This window comes from Hippopotamus amphibius, chromosome 16 (assembly GCF_030028045.1).
Source record: "Hippopotamus amphibius kiboko isolate mHipAmp2 chromosome 16, mHipAmp2.hap2, whole genome shotgun sequence".
NCBI lineage: Eukaryota > Metazoa > Chordata > Mammalia > Artiodactyla > Hippopotamidae > Hippopotamus > Hippopotamus amphibius.
This window is the reverse complement of record NC_080201.1, coordinates 37,107,293-37,129,801: the sequence shown is the minus strand read 5'-3', so window position 1 is coordinate 37,129,801 and position 22,509 is coordinate 37,107,293. Positions and strand designations below refer to the sequence as shown.

At 37.0% G+C, this 22,509-nt stretch overlaps 1 protein-coding gene across 6 annotated transcripts in view; it reads left to right on the top strand.

Annotated features, from left to right (window-relative positions):
- The window catches only part of PHKB (phosphorylase kinase regulatory subunit beta), a 225,674-nt gene that overhangs the window by 156,302 nt on the left and 46,863 nt on the right, over positions 1–22,509 (top strand). For all 6 annotated transcript variants that reach the window (XM_057713036.1, XM_057713037.1, XM_057713038.1 and 3 more), the window contains 2 exons: positions 21,111–21,166; positions 21,627–21,720. In XM_057713036.1, the coding sequence (XP_057569019.1) occupies positions 21,111–21,166; positions 21,627–21,720 (150 nt within the window). The remainder of the gene's footprint in view (positions 1–21,110; positions 21,167–21,626; positions 21,721–22,509) is intronic.

Sequence of the window (22,509 nt, the reverse complement as noted above, 5' to 3'; positions counted from 1 at the left end):
TGAAATAGTTTAACCAGTTTGAGGCATAATTTCTACTTGAAGGATTAAAAAAACTCTGCTTCATTAGCTTGGCAAAAAAAGAAAGTGCTTGTGTGGGACCAGAAAGCCAAAATTATCTGCAAGCATGGGAATGAATTTGAGTGCTGAACAGAAGTTCTTATAATTATCATAATGAAACAGAATAAAATAGTCAAGGCATCAAAAATGCTTCTGAAAGCCTAGCCTGCGTATGCCACAGCTACACAGAGGTTCTCTTCAGGAATACTGCCTGCAGTCTTTAAGGGAAATGAAAGTCTCCTGTCAACTAGTGTTTATACCAGAGCCAATGAAAATTGAATGCTTGGTCAAAAACATACAGAACTTAGAAAAGTTAAATTTGAAGAAAAAAAAAGCTTAAATAAATATGATAGCATCATTCTAATTAACCCACTGAAGTTGTTAAAATTAAAGCTTCCAATAATAGGCATGTGATATAATGAAATATTTCATCTACAAGATGAGGATTTCTTATAGTCATGGCTGAAATGTAAAAGAGGAAAAATAGACCTGAGAAAACAAGGTTTATTGTTCAAAATAAAGATGTAGGAGGAATATTATGATCTAGTATTGTTTTAATGAATCTACTACAAGTCTCAATTTGTGCCCCTATTCCGATTCAACGCACTGAGCCCACTTATATTCCTGGCATTTTACTTTTGAGAACAAAATCCCATTTATTCATAAATATAAATAAATTTATGAATTTACCTGGGAATTCCCTACTTGCCTTTTTTTTTTCTCATTTTCAAACCTACGAAAAGTTTTTAAAGGTCTATCGATTTTTGAAGAAAAACATATCCTTTATTTCTGTTCTAACCCTCTCATTTTTTTTAAGCCCTTTATTGGAATATAATTGCTTTACACTCTTGTACCAGCTTTTGAGGTACACCAAAGTGAATCAGCTGTATTTATACATATATCCCCATATTCCTTCCCTCCTGCGACTCCCTCCCACCCTCCCTGTCCTGGCCCTCTAAGGCATCACCCATCATCGAGTTGATCTCCCTTTGTTATCCAGCAACTTCCCACTAGCTATCTATTTTACAGTTGGTAGCGTATATATGTCTATGCTACTCTCTCACTTCGTCCCAGCTTCTCCTTCGCCCCCCGCTCCCCCTGGCCCCATGTCCTCCAGTCCATTCTCTGCATCTGCATCCTTATTCTTGCCCTGTCACTGGGTTCATCAGTACCATTTTTTTTTTAGATTCCATATATATGAGTTAGCATACAATATTTGTTTTTCTCTTTCTGGCTTACTTCACTCTGTATGACAGACTCTAGGTCTATCCACCTCATTACATATAGCTCTATTTCGTTCCATTTTATGGCTGAGTAATATTCCATTGTATATACGTGCCACATCTTCTTTATCCATTCATCTGTTGATGGGCATTTAGGTTGCTTCCATGTCCTGGCTATTGTAAACAGTGCTGCAGTGAACATTGTGGTACATGTTTCTTTTGGGATTATGGTTTTCTCTGGGTATATGCCCAGTAGTGGGATTACTGGATCATATGATAGTTCTATATTTAGTTTTTTAAGGAGCCTCCATACTGTTTTCCATAGTGGCTGTACCAACTTACATTCCCACCAACAGTGCAGAAGAGTTCCCTTTTCTCCACACCCTCTCCAACATTTGTTGTTTCTAAATTTTTTGATGGTGGCTGTTCTGACCGGTGTGAGGTGATACCTCATTGTGGCTTTGACATACATTTCTCTGATGATGAGTGATGTTGAGCATCTTTTCATGTGTTTGTTGGCCATCTGTATGTCTTCTTTGGAGAAATGTCTATTTAGGTCTTCCGCCCATTTGTGGATTGGGTTATTTGCTTTTTTGGTATGAAGCTGCATGAGCTGCTTGTATATTTTGGAGATTAATCCTTTGTCCATTGCATCATTGGCAAGTATTTTCTCCCATTCTGAGGGTTGTCTTCTTGTCTTGTTAATGGTTTCTTTTGCTGTGCAAAAGCTTTTAAGTTTCATGAGGTCCCATTTGTTTATTCTTGATTTTATATCCATTATTCTAGGAGGTGTAACCCTCTCTTATTTAATGGTCCATATTACAAGGAGCTGCCAACCAGAGGACTGGGCTTTGGGAGCCCTACTCCCTGAGGAGCAGTGTTCTCTTACAGGGTCCTTAGAGAATTCCAGGTATTTTTGCCATTGTACTGAATAAAATATGACTATTTTTGGTCAGCTACTTGAAGCAGTATTTTACATTTATGGCCTCATCATCATGATAGAGCAGATCATGTGTGTTGAAGCACCCTTGAGAGAATTCAGTGTCACATTTATCATTTTCAGTGACACCCAAGCTTTGAATCTGAGAAGTAGACTAGCACATTTACTATGCCAATTAAAATGGATTGATCTACTTTGGCAGTCTTTGGAGAAAAGGCCAATATGAAAGGAATGCTTTTTAGTCATAAGAGCTTATTTTCCAAGCTGTAAAGTTTCTAAATTTAGGATTAAAGTCAGTACTTATTTACTAAATCATGTACATATTTGTATAGATTTGAGCTGAAAACATATACACTTGTTGGTCTCTCATTTTTCAAATTAATGAAGAAAAGGGGGTTTCATACTTTGTTTTCTGAAAATACAGGTGCATAAAATTTTGCACGAATTATTTTTCTGAAGATTAAAGAATACTACATATATATGTAATAAATTTTTATTTTTAAGAAGGTGATATAGTGTAGTGGCTTTGCATCATACAGGCCTAGCTATAAAACTGGTTTCTTCTACTTACTAACTCTGTGACATTGGATGGTTTAATTACTCTCTCTACGGCTCACTTTCTTCATCTATTAAATAAGGGTAATACTTCATAACTCATGGTGGCTGTATGTAATTATATGGTAATAGTATATGTAAAGCTCTTAACAAAATGTCTGACATTATAAGACCAAGTAAATATTATTGCTATTTTTATTTTATTCCAAATAACTTATTTTGTAAATAATATTACTTTCTCATTAATGAGAATGAGAAAAATCCTAAAAAGTCCAGAGAAAAACATTATATTTTCAACATTCTGGCTATTACTATGCATAGGCTTTCTTATTATGCATAGCCTTATTATATATTCAGTTTTGCGGTCGCTAACACTTATTTATATTATCAGTTATTTTTTGTATTATTTCTATAAAATATCTTATTAAATGTCTATATGATTTTTTTTATTTGGCTATATCAAATCTCCTGTATTATATAATGTGATATATGGCTATATCAAGTTTCCTGTACCATATAATGTAATACCCTTTAATGTATTAACTTCTGTTTTAGAAGTTTATCCTGATAAGAGCCGATTAAGATTTAATGTATACTGCAACATTATACTGTTTTTAAGACTGTCGATGTGGCTAAATTGCTTTCCATTAAAAGGTCTCTACTTATTTTTCTGTTCCTAAATGAAATATTTTATATTCCATAGTGTTTATTAACTAATGAAAATAAGGCAAGAGATTATAAGATAAAACAATTTTTCACACTTACATAAAAATCATACAAATGAAAATCACTTTCTAGAAACTTTCCTTCCCTAAGACACACTTGATCCAAATGTATTATTATAGACCTTAGCCTAGATTTGGGAATGTTTTATTTTTTAATCAAGTGTATCTATATAAACCATAAAACTGCCTGTAGCTCTGTAGAGAGGAGTTAATTCCTTCTTGTTTCCCTGATAAAGTTCAAAATTATTTGCCATACCACTGTGTTCATTACCTGCGTGTCACATACATGGTGGAATATTAAAAATATATTAAGAGATTATTATCAAGAATGTCTTGTTTAATTCCATCATTTTATAGAGCAGGAAACTGAGATTCAAAGAGAAGTGACATGTCCAAGGTCACACAGGTACATATCCAGGGAGGGAACCCTGGGGTCCTGAAGTGTGGCCTGGTGTGCTTTGTACACACATTTACTGCATGGTATTAAAGAAAATACTATTCAGTGACACTTATTAAAAATGATAAGGCAGACTGTTAAGGACAATCACAGTAGGTATAGGAACCACTGCAGTGGGATTTTACAGTGGTGAAGAGAGATTGGACTCAACTCCAAGTACAGCATGGGCAAGAGGGAGTTTATAACTGAGGAGCCGGGTGCTGGTCAGTGGATGGAAAATTACTGAGAAGAAATATCGCAGATAAGGGAGATTCTGGCTAAACCAACCAACCAACAGGATTCTTTGCTTAAGACAGGCCAGGGTGATCAGATATCACTTGGGAAATGGTGGAGGATAAGGAATCTGAACAGATACAGAGGGTGAACAAATAGGTATTGGTGGTGAGGGTTCTGGTTAAATTGACTTAGCAGGATTCTTGCTAAAACTGAATTTTACAGGGAAGCACACAGATGAGCCTACAAGGAGGTTCAGGAGCCTGACTAAAGTTTGCTTAAGCGAAGAATCATTGTCAATGGGGCTTATAATATTAATGTCATTTTACTGTGTCCTCATCATCCCTTAATTATGACCAAGGTAGATAGTCTTAAGCAGCATGTCTTTTATTGCTGCACCTTCCACATAACAGCTAGCATAGTGCTTCTATAGCTAAGCCAACAAATAATCATTTATCAACCAGTCACTTACCAGTAGGAATGTGAAACCACTAGTTTCTGCATTCCTTTGTTTTCTCCTGTGTTGGAAAGTTTTTCATTTATTTTTGTTTTTTTTAGTACTCGGAGTGTTTGACCTTATTAATGATCATTATATAATACTTCTTGTACAAACTTTTATAATGTCTATTGATTAAACATTATAGTTGGGCTTTTTTGCAGAAGATATGTTAAGATTTGAATTTGTGAAGAATTGAAAAGAATGTAAAGGAAGGATTAGCCTCATTAAGTAAGGAGCCATTTGAATATATTTTTTAGATTATATTCAATTTAGAAGAAATTAAATTTTGAGTATTTGACCTGTTAAATTCCTCTTATTTCTTTTTATGTCTTTGATTAAGACTGTCCCTATACACATGCAAATCAGTGTTTTAATTTGGACAAGTGGTATTTTTTTAATATGGAAGATATCAATAGTTCCTCTTTAAAAATTAAAAATAGTTTTGATTTGGCTTAGATACAACTTAACTATCTGTTGCATTTTCTCAGATTACATTATCCTGTTGCATCCCATACTTCTTAAAAATGTTAAATTAGAAATGTCAGAATATAATGCCAAAGAAATACATCTTTTGGGAATCACTTTCAGTGGCTTAGGAGAAGGCCATATTCATATAATGCATTTAATTTTACATAATTTCATAAATTTTAGGAATTTTCATGAGAAAATCTTCATATTTTACTGTTCTTAATTATTTTTGTGAGCATCTTTTTATTTCCTCAGTCTTATTTAAAACATCTTCCATTTTGGGAGTGTGCGGTTTGGAGAGCAAAGGGGACACTGAGGCATGGTTAGATAACTGAACCCTGATTATTCTTCTATCATTAATCAGAGACTGAAAAAACTAATAAAGTTAGCCCAAGAATACAAGTTCAAGGTGGCAATGAAGAATATATAATCGTCTGTAGCCCTTCCTTGCAGTCGGTCAAAATTGTTAAAAGTGGGCGATAGAGTTTTAAGTTCTCAGAAATGTCTGTAAAAATAAAAATTAAAACCTAGGCTAATGGAGGTAGGGGATTAAGAGGTGTAAACTACTATGTATAAATAAATAAGCTACAAGGATGTACAAAATAAATAAGCACAGGGAATATAGCCAATATTTTATAATAACTTTAAATGCAGTATAATCTATAAAAATTTTGAATCACTATGTTGTAAACCCGAAACGAATATAATATTGTAAATCAGCTATATTTCAATAAGAAAAACTAGACTAACGTATTCTAGTACATGCTGAGATGCCTCTAATAATGAATGGATCTTTTCTTTTGAATCCCAGGCACTAGCTCATTCAACTTTTTTCCCTCCACCTGTATCCTGTTCTCTTTTGATATCCATTCTTTCTTCTATATGTCAACTACTTTGCCTCTACTTACTTCTTCTCCTGAATATATAGAGATGTTTAATTGTCACTGACTTTAAAAAGAAAAAAAGAAAATTCCTCAGCTTTGCCCCTCTGTCACATTCCCTTCTTTCCTTCCCTTTAATGCATCTTAGAAAAATACTTGCACCATCTCAATTTCTTCAGCTTCCAGTTGTTCCTTACCCTGTGCAGTCTGACTGCTTATACCACCTACCTACTAAAACCACATGCAAAAGGTTATTCATGACCTCCTAATTGATAAATCCATTGCTCTTTTTTCAGATTTTAGTTTGTCCTCAAAGATATTCAACACCATTGAACACTCCCTTCTCCTTTAAACTTTGTAAAAGCATAGAAGTAATCTTTGATTCTTTCATACTTATGTCACTACTTCTCTCCTTCCCAATCCAGTCGTGTCATGTCAATTCTGTTTCCTAAATATTCCTGAAATCTTTTCACTTGCTCCTTCTTCATTGTAACCACTATCATCTCTCACCTGCAGCCCTCAGTGAATCTCCTTGTGTCCACTCTGCCTTCTGCAAACCATGTCTATATAGCAGCCCTTACAAGTTAATATATACAGAATGCTCGGGCAGAACCTGGCCTATAGTAGGTACTATATATGTATTTATTACTGTTGTTCTAAAAATGTAAATTACATTGAGTCTTTCCCTTGTTTGAAATCCTTTTAGTAGCTTTTTGTTCCACTTAGATGAAAGCCTAATGCCTTGTTGCTTAGAAGGCCCTTTTGGGGCTTAACTCCACCCTCATCTCTTATTCTTTTGCTTGCCTGTTGTGCTCCAAATACACTGGTCTTCTCTTAGTTCCTCAAACCCTTCAGGTCTTTTCTTCTCAGGGACTTTGCTGTTTCTTCTGCCTGAGTGTTTGTTACCAGATCTTGTTCCTTTTTGATATTGAATTCAGTCTCAGATTTAATGACACCCCCCAGGAGAATTATTTTCTGACCATCAATCTAAGGTAGCCCTGTCTGCAGTTACTCTATTATATCATCCTTTACATTTATCTTTTTTATTCTTACTCCTCAGATACCTTTTTCTAGAAAGTCCTCAATTCTCTGAGACGAAATTAGATGCTTGCCCTCAAAGCACCGGCTAAAAGCATTGTTTTCACTATCCTACTGAACCCCATATATAGTTTGTCTTCTCTGTTATATGGTGAGTTCCTGAAGAATAGGAATTAACATTCCATCTGTCTTTTTTGCCATCCCTGGCGCATACCATGAAGTTAGGATGAATGAGCAAGTGAACAAACCCTAAGCATCCTAGTATACAGATTTGTTGAATTGCGATCTCATCAATATGGAAGACATTTAGGTTTACTCTGCTAAGAGCGATGGTAGTGTATGTCCTCTGCAGTCAGGTGCCCAGTGAGAATCCACACTGGAAACAATTTGGCCTCAACCAGTGAAGATGGCTCTATGTAGTTAAAAGCTCGTTGGATTCTAGAGTTTGCTGGGTTCCTCTGTAACTGTTTGGTCTCTAACCCAGCAGCTGTAAATCTTATCACAGGTTCTCCCTTGCACTGTTTAATTAGCCCAGTCTTTTTGTTCTTAGAAAGAGCCTCTAGTGCTGATAGAGAAAGTAGCACAGGTTTTTATATTTTTCCCCCTTCAAAGCCTCTCTTCTTAGGTGGCTTTCACATTGTAGTAAGTGTACATGTGGCTTGTGCATTCATTTCCACTCATATGTGGAGTCGTGCACTTGGCAATTCTCTAGTGTACTGAAGAGTTTACTGTTTAGCTGGTAAGATGAGGCAGTCTGACTTGGTAGAGAGAACACTAGAACAAGTCAGTCCAGAGACCTGGATTCTGTTTCTGGGTCTGCCACTAACTTGCTACCGGACCTGGACCATTTCCCTTGCCTTGTACCTCAGTCTCCTCATTCATCAAGTGGGTTACTGATTTTTATCAAGGAAACAGATTTTTCAGACAAAATCATAGGCAGAATTTCAGCATAAAAAATAGTTTAAAAGTTGTGCTGCTGTGGCTGAAGTGGAGCCCTCTCATGGACTCCCTCACACCTTTTTCGTTACCCACTCCCAGATGATAAATGTGGCCCCTTCTACCTCAGACACCAGAGAATGATCTACTCAGTACAGGCATCCAAAGGAGAAAAACCAAAACCAAGTTGGCTTGCTATGACTTGCTTCCTTTTCCCTCATGATTCTAAATAGCTGGTTTCCATTTGTCTACCATTAGAGACCTTTCATTGGTGGTACTCCAACACCTGAGGTCCTTTGAAACAACACAAAAACCCTGAGAGGGAAATGGCTAGATTTTTGGAACCTATATGCCCTTTCTTCTGCCTCTACCTCCCCTGTCCCACCCTCATTTTACCAGTCTTTCCCTGTGTTGACCATTGTGTTGCGTTTCTATAAGTTTCTCATCATTCGTTCTTCCTGTTGGTTATAATTAAATCTGTGTGAACACCGTGAGTCAGGGTTTCTCCACCTGGACCCATATAGTCATTTTAGCATTGTTTCCAGGAAATAGACAAGAACTTTAGCACAGTCATTTCTTTAAGATGAAAAAATAGAAACACCCAGTTACAGCATGTGCTTAGACAGGAGTGAAAACAGTTTTACAAATCAATTTGTTGCCACGAAGTGATGATTAGTATTCTCTTCCAAGATAATTGCAGTCATTGAAAGGACTGCTCTCAAAAAAACATTGCCTAATTTATTCATTCAGGCATTTGAAACTATGTGTCTGAGGTCTGGGGATACTGTTTAAAATTCATTTGTTTCCTCTTAAGTAGAAAGCTTGTATAATCATTAATGCAATGTATAAATACAAGGATCCTAAAGGGCCATTTTCTCCCTGGCCGGCTCTACTCTTAAGCCAAGTTTAGCTTTTTAACCATGCTTGTTCTTGTTATTTGTCAGATATTTCCACTTACCTTTCCTCTGCTTCCCTATTCATTTTCTCCATGTAGCTGATTTGGCTTAGTTGAACGTGTCAGAACAAGATGCCAGTGTGTTCCAGTCAGGATGTGCCTGTGTTCAAACTGCTGTAGCCTGTTACTTGGCTCTTGCAGGAAAAATACTGTGGGTACGGTGTCTCCAGTTGGAATTGAGATGTATAAAGCATCTGCCTGGTTTCTTCAGCTAATGAGGTTTTACTGAAAAATGAACGTAATGGAAAAACACTGGATGTTGGCAGGACCTACTGATGAAGGCTAATGAGCATAAATGAGTTTCTGTAAGGCCCAGAAGCAGAGGCAGAGAATGTTTCAAATGCACTGCCCTTGAGGCAAGACCAGCCTTGGATGGGGTGTGACCTGTTTATTTGTTGGCTTCTTTTTTTTCTTTTCTTCTCTCCCTCCTCCTGTGCTCTTCTTTCAGTAAAAGACCTCTTCAAGCCAGCCACCGTAGATTATTTTATGCAGCACAGCACGTATTAAAAATAAAGCTACTTAGACCAGGGCTTAATGCAGTGTTGCAAAAATAAGAATTATGAGTTTTACATACTGTAAACAATATTTAATAGAAGAGGTAATTTTTAAATTTAAATGCCAAGAATTTAAGAAATATACTCTTATCAAAAAGGAGATAAGAAAATGTGTTTTGTAGACACCACTTGGAGTCTTCTTCAGACCTGTTGTCCAGTGAATGAAGAGTAAATGTTGGTAGAACAGAAAGGCTTTTGCTCACCACTCTGCTCCCTGTGATTGTAATACATTCCTACAACTGTGTGTTGGTTAATTTTATGTGTCAACCTGGCTGGGACATGGGGTGCCAAAATATTTGGTCAAATATTATTCTGGATGAGGGTTAAGATATTTTGGGAAGAGATTAACATTTAGATTAGTAGAGTGAGCAGGTTGGATTGCCCTCCCTAATGTGGGTGGGCCTCATCCCAGAAGGCCTGAAGAGAACAAAGAGACTGACCCTCACCCAAGTAAGAGAGGAGTCTCCCTGCCTAATGGCCTTCAAACTGGATTATTGGCCTTTTTTCCTGCCTTTGGACTACAACTGGGTCTTGAGCCACCTGGCCTTTGGACTAGAACTACACCATCAGCTCTCCTGGGTCTCCAGCTTGCTGACTCACCCTGCAGATCAGGGACTTGCCAGACTTCATAATTGCCTGATTTAGTTCTTTATAGTAAATCTCTTTCTTTTTATACATTCACAAACACACATGTGTGTGCATGCACACGTACACACACACGCATCCTGTTGGCTCTGTTTCTCTGGAGCACCTGGACTAATACAAACCACAGCAGCAAGCAGCACATAATTCATGCAATACATACCATGACATGCACCATATTGACTTTAGACTTAGACATATCTGCAGTCAGGTTTACGTTCTACCACTGACTGAATGTATGACCTTTGACAAATTATTTCACCTCTCTTCACTTCAGTTTCCTCATCTTTAAAAATGGGAGGTTTTGTGATAGTACATATGGCAGGCAGGCTCTTGAGTTATATTAATTCCTTGGCATTCTAAACTGTAGTATAAAACCAATGTAATCAATACAATTGTAATATAAATCTTATTAATAGGCTGTCATGTTATTTCCATGAATACGTTATAAATGGACAGAATCTGTACATCTTTCTATGCCATTCTGCTAGAAGAGACTCACATGTTTCCCACTGCCCCCTCCCAGAATTCCATCTTACTGATCTTTTCTTATAACAGTCTTCTAGTGCCCTACATAATCCAGTGGTAGTAATGCCTCTGAATGATTTCAGTTGAGTGAAAAGTAAAACCTGATGTTTAATGGTTCCACTATTTAACTATAACCTGTCCAGAGATTTCAGTGCTAAAGATTGACTAGCCTTAAATGATAAAAGATGTGAAAAGATGACATTAATAAGGGTATGCTAAGCAGTTATAACCAAAAATGAGAGTGTGTTCTGTATACTAATATATGAAAAGAACACCATGGTATATAATTAAGTGGAAAAATGTGCTGATAGTATGCTACCTTTTGTCTAAAATGTGAGAAAGTAAGATTATAGATTCTAGTTTGCTTTTTTTTTAAGCTCTTTATTGGAATATATTTGCTTTACACTCTTGTACCAGTTTTTGAGGTACACCAAAGTGAATCAGCTGTATTTATACATATATCCCCATATACCCTCCCTCCCGCGACTCCCTCCCCCACTCCCTGTCCTGGTCATCTAAGGCACCTCCCATCATCAAGTTGATCTCCTTTTGTTATACAGCAACTTCCCACCAGCTATCTGTTTTACAGTTGGAAGTGTAAATATGTCTATGCTACTCTCTCACTTTGTCCCAGCTTCCCCTTCGCCCCCACCACCCCAGCCCCATGTCCTCAAATCCATTCTCTACTTCTGTATCTCCACTCTTGCCCTGTCACTGGGTTCATCAGTACCATTTCTTCAGATTCCATGTATATGTGTTAGCATACGGTATTTGTTTTTCTCTTTCTGGCTTACTTCACTCTGTATGACAGACTCTGGGTCTATCCACCTCATTACATATAGTTCAATTTCATTCCTTTTTATGGCCAAGTAATATTCCATCGTGTATATGTGCCATATCTTCTTTATCCATTCATCTGTTGATGGGCATTTAGGTTGCTTCCCTGTCCTGGCTATTGTAAATAGTGCTGCAATGAACATTATGGTACATGTTTCTTTTGGGATTATGGTTTTCTCTGGGTATATATGCCTAGTAGTGGGATTACTGGGTCATATGGTAGTTCCATTTTTAGATTTTTAAGGAACCTCCAAACTGTTTTCCATAGTGGCTGTACCAGCTTACATAACAGGCATACATAATCATAGCAATTACCTGGTTGGTAGACAGTGGGGTGGATGCATGGGCCACAGGTAGGAGAGAGACTTCACTGAAAACTTTTTCATAATTTTAAAGTTTTTGAACCATATGAATTAATTGTCTATTAAAATGAAATTTAAAGAAGAACAAGGGGAAGGAAAGCCATTAGGGTACATTCACATTTAAGTTTCTCTGTATACCCTTTGAATACAACTTTCAAGTTGTATTATATTGTTTTATTTATAGCTCCCAGCTAAAAATCTCCTAGCCTTGTTACTTTGACCAGGTTTGGGTAATTTGAAAACTTGAATCTAGACAGATGTACATGCAGTGTTGTAATTACCATAGTTTTAAATTTTGAGCAAGATGGGTTGCAGTATTAATACAGGTAGTGCCCAGCTCACCAGCAGGTTACACTATAGAAGTTTCACTTCCACTGTACACTTAAAAATGATTAAGATAGTATATGTTATGTTATGTGGTTTTTTATTGCAATTAAAAAAATGTTAAAAAAAACCCAATCTGACTTTATTCATTTATAGAAATGAAAGTTTTAAATCAGAATATTTTCAACTATAGGCTGTTGGTCCTGAATCATGTAGTTAAAATGACTTACACATTCCTTAATAGCTTATAAAAATAAGTGTAGGGCTTCCTAGGTGGCACAGTGGTGAGAATCCGCCTGCCAATGCAGGGGACACGGGTTCGATCCCTGCTCCAGGAAGATCCCACATGCCGCGGAGCAGTTAAGCCCGTGCGCCACAACTATTGAGCCTGTGCTTTAGAGCCTGTGAGCCACAACTGTTGAGCCCACGTGCTGCAACTACTGAAGCCCACACGCCTAGAGCCCGTGTTCCACAACAAGAGAAGCCATGGCAATGAGGAGCCCGCACACCACAACGAAGAGTAGCTCCCACTCACTGCAACTAAAAAGAAAGCCTGCGCACAGCAAAAAAAAAGACCCAACACAGCCAATAAAATAATAAATAAATAAATAAATTTATAAAAAAAATAAGTGTACATTGTTATGATTCTTTCCCTTTGTTAAAAATATCCTGTTTATATTTGCAAATATTTGTCCTTTATGCTCAAGAGAAGATACATGTATTGCTAATGAAAATGTAACAATACTTTAAAAAAATATTCTTCTTCCAGACCATCAAACAAGTGCCAACTGCCTTCTTTTGGTATAAGGTGCTATGTAGTACATGCTAAGTGACAAAAGAACATGAGACTTCCCTCAAGGGTACACTCTGTAGTTATATAGACCACTCATAAGCATGAAAAAAGCCCTGGCAGAGAGATGGCAAGTGACTCATACAGACAACACCTGGTCTTGCTGATAGAGACAGAAGATGTCTTGGCACCCTGATGTTTGGGGAATTTTATGGAGGAGACTAGGTTGAAAGAGTGAGTCAGGAACTGGATAAGCAGAAAGGAACAGAACGAGCAGTGCAAATGTAGGACAGCGGACAGAAACTTGAGATGGACGTGATGAACTGTTCTGTTTGTTTTAGTGGAGTGTTCTCAGGCAAACAGAGGGGGACAGACAGGGAACTGCAGATAGCAGTGACGTTGTCAAGGTCCTCAGGAAGTTGGGGCTTTATTTGGGAAACGCTGGTTTGGGAGTATGAAAGTGATGTCCTAAACATGCCATAACTCACCCACCCTCCCTTCCTCCCATTTCTTCATTCATTCAACAAACATTTTTTGACCACTTCTTTGTGAAAATCACTGATACAGGAAAATTTACATGACGATAAAGTACAGAAGATGGGCAGAGGCAGGTGTGAAGCAGGAAGTCCAGGAAGCCTGTAACAGTGATCCAGGCTTGTGGTCATGTTACTGGATTGATAAAAGGGCTAATTGTTTTAAATACTTAAGAGTATACGCCAAATATTTTATAACTATAAATGGAGTATAACTGTTAAAAATTGTGAAATGCTATATTGTACACCTGTAATTTATGTAAGATTATACATCAACTATACTTCAATAAAAAATGAAGTATGTATATTATATTGTAAAAAAGAGTATATGCCAGACACTGTGTTAAATGCTTACATATGTTATGTATTATCCTCATAACCCTAAGAAGTAGATACTTTTATTATCCCAATTTACCAATGAAGAAACTGAGGCTTAGAGAGGTTAATTGATATAGTAACACAACAAATAATAGTATAAATATCATTTCTTTAGCAGATCAAAGTTTATGAATATTTTTATAAGCCCTCTTTTGTTTGATCCTCTGCCTATGGGCCTCCTAAATAGCATTATTCTCATTTCATAGATAAACACAGAAGAACATAGCGAAACTTGCCTGGGCAGTCATTCATCAGATAGTAAGCACCTACTGTGTGCCAGCCATTCTTTTAGGCAATGGACAAGATAAATCAAGGTCCTTGTCCTCAGGGGATTGTTTTCTGATAGGGATGAATAACAGTGAATATATAAGTAAATAATATCAAATAATTTCTGGAGATGACAAGTGCTGTGAAGTACACAAAATAAGGTAAAGCAATAGAGGGGGGGCTGGCCATGGTAGAAGGTGAAGGCCTTTCTGAGGAAGGGATGATGGTTGACACGTGCATAATAAGAGGGCCTCATACATCAATCTGAAGGGAAAACACTCCAAGCAAGAGTGCAACAAGTACAGAGGCCCTGTTATAGGAACACAGTTGTCATTTTCAGTGGACAGAGAGAACTCAGTGTGGCTAAAACATGGTGAAGCAGAGGAGGAAGAATGAGAAAGAAGAGGTAGGCTGGAGCTAGATTATGTAAGAACTTGTAGGCTCTGATAAGCATTTTGGTTCTTATTCTGTAGATAGTAGGAAGACAGTGGAAAGTTTTAAACAGGGTATCTGTGGGTATGCATGTGGGGGGTGGTAAGATGGTCTGATTTACACTTTCTTAAAAACCACCCTTGTTGCTGTTTGCAGAGTAGACTGTGTAAATTGTGGGGTAGAACACTTAGTAGAGGTAGGTAGAGCTGACCAAGTGAAAGATCATGGTGTCTTTGAGTGGAGTGGTAGTAGCATTGGAAATGGAGAAAAGTGGTGTATTTGAGACGTGCTTTGGAGGTAGAACCAATAGGACTTATTGGCGAGTTAGCATATTAGGGAGGCAGACGGTATACTGTAATGTTTAAGAGATAGATGAGATTGCCCAGATTTGGATCCCTACTTTGCCACTTACTAGTTATATGATGTTTAGGTAAGTTTTTTAATCACTCTGTGCCTCAGTTTTCTCATTAGTAAATGAGAATAATTGTAGTAACTAACCTAATTAGGGGTGTTTTGTGAGTAAATAATATGGTTACACAGTGCTCAATAAGTGTTATCTTTTTTGTTTGTTTTAGCTGTTACTGGCTATGAGGTTTGAAGGAAAAAGAGTAATCAAGAATAACAACACATTTTTGGCCAGATCAGATGAGTGCATAGTATGGGGTCTTAAATAGTTAAGAAATAGTGGTGTTGGGAAAGCTGGACAGCCTCATGTAAATCAATGAAATTAGAACACTCCCTCACACCAAAATCAAAAAATAAACTCAAAATATTTTAAAGACCTAAATGTAAAACATGACACCATAAAACTCCCAGAAGAGAACATAGGTAAAACATTCCCTGACATAAATCACAGCAATATTTTCTTAAATCAGCCTGCCAAGACAAAAGAAATAAAAGCAAAAATAAACAAATGGGACCTAATCAAACTTGAAAGCTTTTGCAGAGCAAAGCAAAGCACCAACAAAACAAAAAGACAACCTATGGAATGGGAGAAAATATTTGCAAACAATGTGACCAACAAGGGGTTAATTTCCAAAATATACAAACAACTCATACAACTTAATAATTAAAAAAAAAAATCAAAAAATGGGCAGAAGACCTGAATAGACATTTCTCCAAAGAAGATATACAGATGGCCAACAGGCACATGAAAAGATGCTCAGCATCACTAATTACCAGAGAAATTCAAATCAAAACTATAGTGAGTTATCACCTCATACCAGTCAGAATGGCCATCATCAAAAAGTCTACAAGTAATAAATGCTGGAGAGGGTGTGGAGAAAAAAGGAACCCTCCTACACTCTTGGTGGGAATGTAAATTAGTTCAGCCACTATGGAGGACCTTAAAACACTAAAAACAGAGTTACTGTATGATCCAACAATCCCACTCCTTGGCATATATTTGAAAAAGACAAAAACTCGAATTCGAAAAGACGCATGCGCCCCAATATTCATTGCAGCACTATTTTCAGTAGCCAAGACATGGATGCAACCTAAATGTCCATCAACAGATGAATGAATAAAGAAGATGTAGTACATATATGCAATGGAATATTACTCAGCCATAAAAAAAAGAATGAAATAATACCATTTGCAGTAGCATGGATGGACCTAGAGAATATCATACTAAGTTAAGTAAGTCAGACGGAGAAAGCCAAATATTGTATATCACTTATATGTGTGATCTAAAATATAATACAAATGAATCTATATACGAAATAGAAACAGACTCACACACATAGAAAACAAACTAAAGGGGAAGGAGTGAGTGGAGGGATAAACTCGAAGTATGGGATTAACAGATACAAACTACTATACATAAAATAGATAAGCAAAAAGGATTTACTGTATAGCACAGGAAACTATATTCAATATATTGTAAACACCTATAATGGAAAATAATCTGAAAAAAATATACATATATGTCTATAACTGAATTACTTTGTGGTACACCTGAAACTAACACAATATTGTAAATCAACTATACTTCAATTAAAAAATAAAATTAAAAAAAGATAAGACATACTTTAAGGGTGAATGAATTTAAAGATGGAAGTCAGTAGTTCAGTTTTGTCCATGGTAAGTTTAAGGCTCCAATTAAATAACCAGGCTCATGGGAGAGGAAGTGACAAGATGGAACTTGTTTTGTGGGTCTTTCACTTCTAAAAGTTACCCTCTTTCCACTCTTTGAGAGGCAGAATAAGTGAATGATTATGAACACAGACTCTGCAGTCAGACTGCCTGGATCTGAATTCTAGCTCTGCTGTTTACTAGCTATATGACCTTGGATTAGTTACTTAAACTTCTCTGTGCCTCATTTCTGTTACTTGTAAAATGGGGATAATGGTTTGTTAAAGCACTTAGATCAGTGCCTCCTCCCACACAGAATCTACAATGTTGCTACTGTTATTGTTACTTTTCAATCCTGAGTGTTGCTATAGAAATGAAAAGAGAAGGAGATTCCAGCAAGGTATTTTATGAAGGAAGAACTGACAAGATTTTGGTGACAAATTGGATATAGAGGATAAAAGAGAGGAGTTAAAGATGGTTCAAAGTTTCTGAGCTAGAGTGAGCCTCTTTGGAATGGAGGTAAGGTTGATAAGGAGTTGAGTTTTAGACCTATTAACTTTGGAAATAGCCAAAAGAAAATGTCCAGAAAGAAGTTAAAAATGTGGGAACTAGAACTCAAGAGAAAGTTCAAGACTAGGAATATAAATATGAAATCATCTGCTTAGAAGTGGTAATGAAAGATACCAGAGTTGAATGAGTTTAGTGAGAGAGAAAGAGAAAGAAGTGGGATGAACTGAAGAACAAGGACTTAAAGGATAAGGACTTCCATCTCAAAGGAAAAGCAGGTTAGTTGGCAGAGTACAGAGCTAGGTAAGTAAATAGTGATAGTCTATGTCTGAGAAATAAAGGGAGAGAAAATTGGTAAGGTGATAAGTCACCTGAGGATTTCTTTAATTCTTCTAGGTCTTTGGTAAACTTTTCTTGCAACTTTTCGATCTTTGCATCCAATCTTTTTTCAAAGTCCTGGATCATCTTCACCATCATTATTCTGGATTCTTTTTCCGAAAGAGTGCCTATCTCCTCTTCATTTAGTTGTTTTTCTGGGGTTTTATCTTGTCCCTTCATCTGGTACAAAGTCTTTTGCCTTTTCATTTTCTGTGTCTTTCTGTGGCTGTGATTTCCAGTTCCACAGGATGAAATAGTGCTGATACTGCTTGATTCTGCTGTCTGCCCTCTTGTGGAGGAAGCTGTCTAGGAGGCTCATGGGTGCTTCCTGATGGGAGGGACTGATGGTGGGTTGGGCTGGGTGGGTGGAGCTCAGTAAAACTTTAATCCAATTTGGTGGATGGAGCTCAGTGACACTTTAATCTGCTTGTCTGCCAATGGGTGGGGCTGTGTTCCCACCCTGGTGGTCGTTTGGCCTGAGGTGACCCAGCACTGGAGTTTACAGGCTCTTTGGTGGAGCTAATGGTGGACTCTGGAAGGGCTCACGCCAGGACTTCTGCAGTATAACTGTTCTCCAGCTTGTGAGTCACCCACCCAGCACATAGGGGATTTGATTTTAATGCAATTGCACCCCTCCTACTGTCTCATTGCAGCTTCTCCTTTGTCTCTGGATGTGGGGTGGTTTTTTTTGGTGAGTTCCAGTGTCTTTCTGTCGATGGTTGTTCAGCAGTTAGTTGTAATTTCGGTGCTCTTGCAAGAGGGAGTGAGTGCACGTCCTCCTACTCCTCCATCTTCTGTCCTTAATTCTTAATCCATCCAGTTACCAGGTGACTCCGTCCATGGGGGCAGTTCTGCCAGTAAGGTGAGAGAGTTCACGCCCTTTCCCACCCAAGACCTGTGTTACGGCCTGGATAGGTTCTTGGAGTTAAGATCTGGAAAAAAATAGCCTAAGCTGGCATCGTTGAGTTCCACCCATGGTGTTGGTAAAGGCCTCCTTTAACCAGGAGAGAGCACCGTGGACCAGCCACCCCAGGAGTATATTCCACCTGAGGATTTCTTTTAAAAGATGTTTGGAATTATTCAGAGAAGAAGTAATTATAAAAATGGGATAGTGGATGGTCCTATTGTGTTAGAATGGTGGAAGCCAGTGGAATCTAGGGCAACATAGATGTTATAGCAAATCTCAACAAGGAAGAGAAAGCAGCTGCCCTAGGGTACTTGTGAAAGCTATAAGTACAGGTACAGAAAGTATTAGTGCCCTTTGTTATTACTGTGTTTCAAATACTGTACTTGACACTGTTCTCCCTAAATCCTCAGGATTCTCTGAAATATTGGAAACCACCTAAATGTTACTAAAATAATCATTCCTTGAATAAATTATGGTACATCCATATAATGTAATGTCTTTTAGCCAATTTTTTTGAAAGAGGTAGATCTGTACTGGCAAAGAAAGATATCAGTGGGATACTTTTCTGTGATAATAAACACATTTGAAAGCTTATCTGTCTATTCCAATAGACTTTAAACTCAAGGATGGATGCTGGGTTGTATTCATCTTGTAGCATCAGGGTCTAGCATGGAGCCTTGTATGTTAGTATGTCTTAACTATTGGTCAAATGAATGAGTGCATAAAAGCTTATAAAAGGGAGAGCACTAGGACCACACTGGGCTTGAGCATGTATATGTATATGAATGTGTGTGTGTGTGCACACACGCGCTCATGTGTACTTTGTGAACCTAAAAGCAGATATTATAATATTATTAAGGAAAATACCATTCAGAAATAGAAGGTATTAATTACTGTTAGCAAGTTTTCAGAGAGACTTCATTGGTTTAGACAACAATTTTGGTTATTTGAAGAAAATTATGAAAATAGACAAAAGATAGTTTCAACTTTGTCAGTGAAAGGAAGAGAATTGTTGGGGTGGGACTGGTGATGCAGATTCTTTCTGTGGGTGGAAATGGAGTGAAGGGTCCCGTTTTGGCTGGGATTAAAGGCCTGAGCTCATTATGGTAGATGGTTTGTGAATTGAAACTTTCTGAAATGCTGAGTTTTCACAATGAAAGAGTTCTTCAGCCATCAAATAGTCCCCTAATCAGGTGCTCTCTATGATTCAATGTGTGTAGTGGGCCTTTGAGATCTGAGTGCTCTGTCATACAAATAGAAACAACATTGTCTTAAATAGGCCTATGACTCAAAAAGAAGATGCCAATTTACCAATTAGGATCTGTAAGCTGCCTTATTTATTGTTATTGGAATAACATCTGCATTCTAATTAATATATGTATTCACTTGCTTTTTATTTAAAAACTCTCATTGTTCTGAAGATTATAGATAATGGCCCACTCTAGGGTTACTTCTCCTTTTGATGAATAGGAGATTTCATCCAAGAAAAATAAAGCTTAGTGTTTTCATTTGTTAGAAATCTTGATGTGACTCCGAATAATTACTTTTTCTTATTCTTTTGAAGAGCATTAACTTTTAAAGTCTTTATCAAATAAAAATAGGATTTATAGCATTTTTAATGTGTATTTATTTTTGTACAGTTGTTCCATCATATTTTCTCTTATATATTCATTTAAATCACATTGAAAACTGCCAGAAATGGCATTTTCACGATGATTCTGGGAACCATCCTTTGTATGTTATTTACTGCTGATATATGTATTCTGGTGTTTCTTACCTTCTATCATACATAAATTATAGTGGCATATTGAATACCATTGAGAGGAACTGACTGATAGTAAAGCAAATATTTTACAGCATACTATTGGGAATGTTGAATTCATTACTATAAAGAAATTATATTTGATCAGTATTTTCAGAGCTTCCCAATACTGTAATTTATTGGTGCCTCATAATATTGTGTGTTAGCTATATACAAGCTCAAAATTGGATTCGTTTTAACAATGCGTAATATATGCTATAGTGAATCTTTTCCACACCAAAAAAAGTAGCAAATATCCAACACTATTTTTGATTAGAACTATTAAGCCCAGCAGCTTGCATTTAACGAACAGTGTTAATTATATAGTCAACTGGGTAGTTCATTCTCTACCATAGAAGCTATATATTATAATAAAGCTATTTTGATGTATAAGGTGCCACAGGAAAACTGGATAACAAGAAAGGGAATAGCTTTATGTGGTGAAGATGTCAAATGAACAATTTTAACTCAGTAATTTTTTTAGAGAATACATAAGTTGGGTTTTTATTTTTAGTTCCTCCTCTACCCTTCGTAGTTAAATGATGGAAAATGACTCTCGGTCCCCACACTGCTCTTATGCATCATTCAAAATAGCCCTGACAGGCTAGCCCCTCCAGTAGTGCTGAGATTTATGGCTTGCGATTCCTGGGTGTTCCATTACTCTGTCTACACCATCAAATTGATCAGTAGGCAGTGGAGAACAAGGAAAGAGAGGTGACTGCTTAGAGCCAGCTGGTGTCCATCATTTTAATGAACTGCTTAGAGATGGTTAATATTGTCCTTGATTCTCATTATAGCTGATGATGACCAGATCTTAAATGTTTCCCCCCTCCCTTATTCTGTATTACAGGGCCCACTGGAAAATGATTTGGTCGTTTATGTAGCGCTCATAGCGGAAAGCCAACGGTATGAAATCCAGCTGGGTGGTGTGTTCTTCTGAGGGGGAGGGAAGGGGATTGATTGCTTTAGGCTTATAGTGTGGTGGTAGAAAATTAATTTCATAGACCCCTTGACAGGGTTTCAAGGATGTCACTAATGTCACTTTAAGTGCCAGAATAACATTCTTTTCATGTTTAAAAATAATTTCGTTTTAGTTGGTGTGTAGTTTTGAGAAATCAGTGCAAACATTATGGGGACTCCCAAGTTAGTGCTTACCTCTCTGCCATCCCCCAAAGCTCATAGCTGATGCTTTGTGAAGAACCCGAGAGGGCCTCTGGATTCCAGTGCAGATGACATACTGCTGACATTAACAGATGAATAATGTACTCCAAGCTAGCATAGTCGCTCCCCTTTTATCCTCCTCCTTCACCATTGTCCATATAAATGCATTATTGAAAATGTTTCTTTTTCTCCCTACACTTTTTAGCCTTCAAGTGTTCCTCAACACATATGGTATTCAGACTCAAACTCCTCAACAGGTAGAACCCATTCAAATCTGGGCCCAGCATGAGCTTGTGAAAGTAAGTGATTCTGCTTCTTTATTGTCTCCTTTGTGGAGGTACTAGAGCATGATGATTAGACTTAGTTTATAGTCAAGAAGCACATTAAAATACAGTTCTAAGATAGAGTCGTTGATCCAAAAATCTTTCTAAGTTGAGAGACCCACTTTGTCAGACATTGTTACTAAAGAATAACTGCTTTGTGTTTGTGTGCCTTGGTCTTGTTGATTTCTGCTCCTTGCTAAAGTCTATTACTAACCTGGACTGATCACTTAAATAACAAATTAAGCTTAATTTTAGTAGTGGTATATAAAATTAACCTTTACATTTATTTTCTCTTTTATTAACTTTTAAAGAAATCTTCTCACCTAAATATTATTGGTAATAACTACTTCCCTTGTTCTCTTGCCTTACTGTTTGGAGTCTGAAGTAATTCCTACCCTCTTTGGTTTGCTGGGTCTCAAAATAATTATAAAGTGACATCTGAATTTATCTTTGATATAGTTATATACCTATCGGATTGGATTAAAAGATGACTTTTGAGGCCTTTTATATGCATTGCTCTGCAGACGGATCCTGCAATGCCTGAGTTTAGGAATATTACTCCTCATTAGGGATGGGAAATTGTTGATCTCCACTAATTATTTTTAAACCACTGTTTTTATTTGATAATTGTTAAAAGCAGTACAGGAACAAAGTTCACAGTATTTGGTGGAAGTGTTTGGAATAGTCTCTTTCAAATGATCAAGATTAAGTCATTTAAGTTGATTAAAATGTTTTTGATTAAAACCTTAATGTTACAACAAAATA